General features: G+C 37.5%; 1 protein-coding gene across 1 annotated transcript; it reads right to left on the reverse strand.

The window, feature by feature from the left end:
* Positions 1–1,463: 1,463 nt before the first annotated feature.
* Positions 1,464–5,969, reverse strand: LOC133717647 (probable disease resistance RPP8-like protein 2). The gene is made up of 3 exons (XM_062144355.1): positions 4,830–5,969; positions 2,288–4,091; positions 1,464–1,777 (listed from the first exon to the last, which is right to left on the reverse strand). Exons 1-2 carry the CDS (start codon positions 5,875–5,877, stop codon positions 2,368–2,370), a joined length of 2,772 nt encoding a protein of 923 aa, XP_062000339.1. The 5' UTR covers positions 5,878–5,969; the 3' UTR covers positions 1,464–1,777; positions 2,288–2,367.
* Between the last annotated feature and the right edge of the window lie 424 nt (positions 5,970–6,393).

Here is a 6,393-nt window from a genome sequence, read left to right on the forward strand (position 1 = left end):
GAGTATCATGTTCAATCTAGACGACAAGATCTATATGATGGAAATTAAATTTTTGATATATTATTTGAACGATATGGTTTTTGGGTGAAATATTCCAATTCACCCTGCCTCGTTTGGTTGCCGAAAATGAAACTGGTTCCTTAGTCTTTCCCATGAGCATGAGAAAGTAAATTTCCCACTAGTTTCCCTACCAATGTTTGGAAACACAGGGAAAGTAATCGCAAAATGTATTTTACTTTCTTTTCCAATGTTTGGTTTGTGTATGAATAGGAAAGTAGGTAACATCAATTTTTCAATAATATCTTTATTATCAAAACATAAACAATTAAAGATTCAAAAGTTTCATGGATAAATTGGTAATAACAACCATTAAAATAATATTTAGAGTAGGTAATTAATGTGCAATTAATGCAGGGAAAGTATGAGGGAAAATGAATCCCATGAGGTGTGAGAGGATCACCCCTCCCCAAAAAAAAAAAATCAAGATTCAAAAGTTTCATGGATAAATTGGTAATAACAACCACAACCATTAAAATAATATTTAGAGGTATTAATGCAGGAAAAGTATGAAGGAAAATGAATCCCGTGAGAGGATCACCCCCCTCCCCCCAAAAAAAAAATCAAGATTCAAAAGTTTCATGGATAAATTGGTAATAACAACCACAACCATTAAAATAATATTTAGAGGTAATTAATGCAGGTAAAGTATGATGGAAAATCAGAAAATGAATCTCATGAGGTGTGAGAGGATTGGGGTGTTACAGCCGCGCGGCTTGATTGGGTCCAAACCTCTAAAGAAAGAATTTAGATTTAGAAGTTCAAGCACATTAAGCTGCTATTGGGTGGTATCCATCCCTTCTTATGTTTTTGCTCTTTTAGGTGGTGATGTAACCTTTCCTTTTTAATCCGATTTGTATCTTGGGCCTCGGTGTTCTGGGCCTGTTTGGGCTCTGCCCTTTGAATTACAAGTTCATTTCCCTTTAAAAAAAAAAAAAAGAAGCTAGATTTAGAAGTTCAAGGACATTTCCAAAGGTTAATTACCGATTGATAATTCAAGAATTTGAAGTTGTAACGATAGTCGTCGAAATGTCGAATGATGACATTAGCTCCAAAGTCTGCAGATGGTGCCTTTTCCTGAAGTTTGTGGATAGTCGACATTGGCATCTTGAGCATTCCGTATCCAATGACCTGGTCTCAAATTAGTCCTCTACTGAAATTCTATATAAAGTGTTCCTACATTACATGGATCGTCCTACTTTCAGCTGTGTATCATGAATTCTATCCTAAAATGTTCGAAGGATGCCCTTCCACAAAAGTAAGTAAACAGATAAAAATCGAAAATGCGATGGTGAAGTCTAATGACATCTGACAAAAGTACCAGTCATTTCTGTTGAAAATTCAAATGTACTTATCAACAAAGAAATAAACTGGTACAAGAAAACAGAAAACCAAGCAACAAAGAATTCAAACAAAAGAAATCAATCACAGATGAAACCCAAAGAAAAAGTAATAGTACATAGATATAGTACATAAATCAGTTGAAAGAAACACAAAACCAACCGCTGCAGCCATTAGGATTCAAAGCACTAGTAATTAAATGATTACAACAAAACAAATTGCAAAAAACTAATCAAACTTACAAAGTAGAACTGGCAATAAAAAAGAATGAATTTCCAGAAAATGAGTTCTTAAAGAGATATCCCTGAGAAAATTGCCAAATAACTTGAAACTGGCTAGGTTCGCCTGGAACAGCATGTTCACATCTTTTCTAACTAAGCTGCAAGATAAAGTAGATATATTACAGTACATCAATTAAGAGAAATGGATTTAGTAGAAAGAATATCATACATATGAAATTGCCTAGCTACATCTTAAAAAAAACAGTTGCATACGCTGACAACATGGACAACAGTAAGCTGCAGAACTAAGACAACGTACTTACAAAACTAGGACCACTAAGAGATTGATAAAAGATACTTTTATCAGATAATGTAATTACTTCACATATACATTATATATGACTATATACACAATATGATACAGAAGCAATAGGATCACCAAGTAGTTTTTCATCCACTGATTTCTTATATGCAGAGCTAATAATTGACACCAGAAAAAAAAAAAAATCACTAAAGATCAAAGTTGTTCCTTTATCAAATTTCAGCTATACGTGCAATCAGAAGCAAACAGGAACTCTAGGTATGGGAACATCAGTAAAAGACTAAAAATTAATAATAGGTTCTTAACTTTATCATACATGAATAAAGTTAACTAATGAATCACATACCATCCATTTCTAGTGTAGTAGATTTTTCAAGCCACCCATAACTTTAGACACACACCAGCAGCTTCATGCCTGCCTTGGATTCATCTAATGTTTGTTATTGTAACAGAAGGTACATGACTGATTGTATCGAAATCTACTCCTCCTTCTCCAAGTCTATTACAGAATTCACGATACATCCGTTTGATGGTTAACTCCTTGAGGGTAGAAATATGTTGAAGTCCATCTGGAACTGCCCTCAACCCCCAGCAATATCCGATGTGCAAACTGTAGAGACTTGGCATGGCTCCTCTCTCCACTGTCCACTCCTTTAATTCACATAAGCCAAGCAGGGAAAGAAACTGAAGTTGACGAAAGCCTCCTTCGGAGAAAACCATAGTTTCTGACTTGAAAGCACCCATTCCAAGGGAAAGTACTTTTAAGTTAGCTAGCTTCTCTAGTCTTTCTATATGGCAGTCCTGGAGATCAGTTTCCTCCAGCGTTAACTTGGTGAGGTTTGAGAATTGGTGATCTTCTGGGAACTCTTTGATTCTTCCATACAGTTGCAGCTTCAAAAGATCAGGACAGCCCAATACTATATGTGTTGGTATGTCTCCATTGCCGTTGACTGTCACCAAAGATAGAGACCGAAGATGGCGAAATGTGATGCCTCCATCTTTCATGATTTTCTCCAGAGTTTCGAACTCGGTTGGTCCCCATGCATGCAGGACTAGTTTTCTTAGATTGGTTAGCACAATAAGATCCTTCAAATCACAATCTTGACTTGAAATGTTGACTAACGTCTGCAAATTGTGAAGAGTGGCCAATGACAGCTTCTCAGTTACTGTTACTCTGTGATTCAAGGGTAAATATAAATGTCTCAACTTCGCCATCTTCCGAAACACATTTGGGATTTTAACGCTAACCCATTCCACACAACGTAAATCTAGAGTTTCCAGACATACCAAATTAGCTGCAGATGATGGTAACCGTTTTATTTCACTGTTCTTCAGACTTAAAAACCTCAAGTGGACTAAATTCCCAATATTACTCGGCAACTCTATGTCTGGTTCTGCCTTCATATCTTCAAATTTCAAAACTCTAAGCAATTTGAAATCCTTGCATAGTGACCGCATTAATTTTCTATACATGTCTGAGTAATAGTGTCCTCGGACAAAGAATAATAGAGACCTTAGGGAAACATGTTTTTCATCACTTGGCGGAGCTAACTCATGACCAATTCCGTCTAAACGGACCGCAAGTCTTCGAACTTTGTTGAATGATGCTGCCTGGATCTCTTTGGCTTCAGAAGAATTGACAACATGGAGAAAGTTATCACGTTTTGCTTTTTTACGGCACAATTCTAGCATAAGATCATGGAGACGAATGATTTTAATATTCCCAGTTAAACTATATTTTACAACTTGAACCATGCACCTCTCTACCAACACATCCAAGTAACTATATGATGCATCTTCCATATTTGCTGCTGATCCTGGAGATATTGGAGCTATGAGACCTTCTGCCATCCATAATTGGGTCAATGTTTTCACTGGTATCTCATAATCTTCAGGAAAATTGCCTAAATATTGAAAGCATATCTGTAAGCGTTCTGGTAAGTAATCGTAACTCAATGCCATCACCTGTGATGTAACATCAGATCCGTTATGTCCCCTCAAGTATTCCTCAACTTTCTCACTCATAGTTCTCCATTCTACAACCCTATTCTTACTAGCTAGAAGTGCTGCAAGCACATTGATAGCTAATGGCAATCCACTACAACTTTCAAGCATCTTCTTTCCTAATGACTCCTTTTCGCTAATAGAGTCTGAAAAATAGATAAAATGAAGATTATACCAGATTAGTTACTTATCATATTTTTCTTTTTTCAAATCAGCAACTTTACAGTATAAAAACAAGATATGAAATACATATACGCATAGAAGACTAAGAAGAATATCAAAGGATTAAGGTATCCTTAACTAATGACAACCCAAAGATTTTTGACCAGAAACAATAATCTCCATTGAGTCACTAACTACATCAAAGTTTCAATTTAAGATAGTCTCAAGATCAAAATAGGTTGTAGCAGGGCATGGTCGATCAGATGGCAGCATAGCTTGCCCACTCCCTCTGGCCGGGTCAATTATACTACATAAGAACATCTAATCAATTGCCTCAACATTTCCCAACAAATAAGGAAAAATTCTACTATGTCACACACACATTCATAGATGTGACAACAAAATTTGTTGTTATTATGATAAAGTTTTTTGTAATCTTAGTTCTATGGGAATTACTCCATCTTAATTGCTTGGACATTATCTATGCAACATATATTTGTATTTGGCAGATATATATCCAAGATATAAATAGCATTCTTCATGCATCAAACTAAAGTTTAACTTTGAGAAGAAAAAAGTTGTGAACAGAATTTAAAGTTTAACTTTGAGAAGAAAAAAGTTGTGAACAGAATTCATAATGCATGCCGTGGTGTCTGTCAGCCTCAATTGATTAAATAAGACAACAAAACTAGAGATAAATGAATTGACGAGAAAATACGTACCTTCATTATCCCGTCTAGAAAATGCTCTCTTCTCGAACAATTTCCAGCTTTCGGGGTCAGTTAGTGGTTGAACTTTATAGATTAAACCCTTTCTATCTGCATGTAAAGCTACTTGTTCATCACGAGTAGTGAGTAATATTTTGCTCTTTGTTTCCTCACGGGGAAACCCAAGATTCAAAGAATCCCATGCTTCACAGGTCCAAATGTCATCAAGCACTACAAAACACTTTTTCGTTTTTTGTGTAATACGCAGCCGTGTTTCTATTTCCTTGGCATTCATCTTTGCAAGCTCTCTTAGTTGCTCATCGGTAGCACTGATAAGTTGAGTTAAGATTTCTTGCAGAACATCTCTGGATTGAAATTCTCGAGACACACACACCCAAGCCAAGCAGTCAAAATGTTGTCTAACCATATCATAGTTGTAGACTCTTTTTGCAAGTGTGGTCTTCCCCACACCGCCCATGCCCCAAACAGACAGCACTCTAGGGCTGTTTTGTTCTTGCACCAAATGCCGAGTCAAGTAGAATACGCGCTCGGAATCATTAACAATATGGTCTGTATCATCAGAAAATGTTAGCCACGACAACTGATTCCTTGGTCCAAAAGTGGCGTATACAATACCCGCTTCCAGCCTGGCTATGTCATAACTTGATAAACTAGAGCTCAAATCTGAAAGTTGGACCATAATTCTCTTAATTTCTGACACAGTCTTATGACGATCAGCGGCAACACCGATGCAACTGCAAGCAAACCTTTTCGCAATAATCTTCATGCTACTCCCGTTCCTATTGGAAGCCTCTTTCAAGAGAAAAGATGCGATGACATCCTCCAAATCACAAGCAGCATCCCTAATTGCTGCAATTACTCCTTCATCGTCGCTTTGTCTTGCATTTGGATCTTCGAGGTAGCTACTCAGCAATTCTAGCTCTCTTTGTGCTTTCTGAATTTGATTATTCACGACTTGATTCCTTCGACTCGAAGGATTCAATTTCTCATTAGTCAAGCTAGCGAGCCTTTCCACCACAATTGAAACGATAGCCCCAGCCATATTATTCTTCGCAAGAGAAAATCGTTTTTCAAGATTTCACGGCCGATCTCATGCGTCTTTCCGTATATATGATGCAAGTTCCGTGGATCGGATCTCCTGCCTTGGGGTATTATTTAATTAATTCTCACCGACCCTTCAAAATTGTATGTATTATATGAGTCGTCAAAGTCTACATAATGAGAGTGGTTGGGTGAAAAGATGCTCTCCAACCCCCTTGTCCCCAGTCCCCACTACAATTCCATCTCCTCTCTCCCAGCACGTGAACTAGGTCCCGCATCCTCTCCAGTACAAGATTCCTTTTTTTTTTTTTTTTTTTTTTATCGAAATCACATTAGGGCTGGGCACGGGCCGGGTCTAACAATAATTTCACTGGGCCCGGGACCGGCCCGTTTTTCATTGAGCCCGGAGCGGACCCGTTTTTACACAAACAGAGACCGGCCCGGAAAACGGGCCGGGCTTTCGGGCCCAAAAACCTGTATTTTACCATTTCTAGTAATCTACTTTGCTAGTTTGCTA

Source organism: Rosa rugosa, chromosome 6 (genome assembly GCF_958449725.1).
Source record: "Rosa rugosa chromosome 6, drRosRugo1.1, whole genome shotgun sequence".
In the NCBI taxonomy this organism is placed as follows: Eukaryota; Viridiplantae; Streptophyta; class Magnoliopsida; order Rosales; family Rosaceae; genus Rosa; species Rosa rugosa.

Coding starts and splice junctions, on each gene's coding strand:
- LOC133717647 (XM_062144355.1), bottom strand. CDS start 5,877: ATGGCTGGGGCTATCGTTTCAATTGTGGTGGAAAGGCTCGCTAGCTTG. Junction 4,092..4,829: donor TTCTAGACGGGATAATGAAG/GTACGTATTTTC, acceptor TCTATTTTTCAG/ACTCTATTAGCGAAAAGGAG.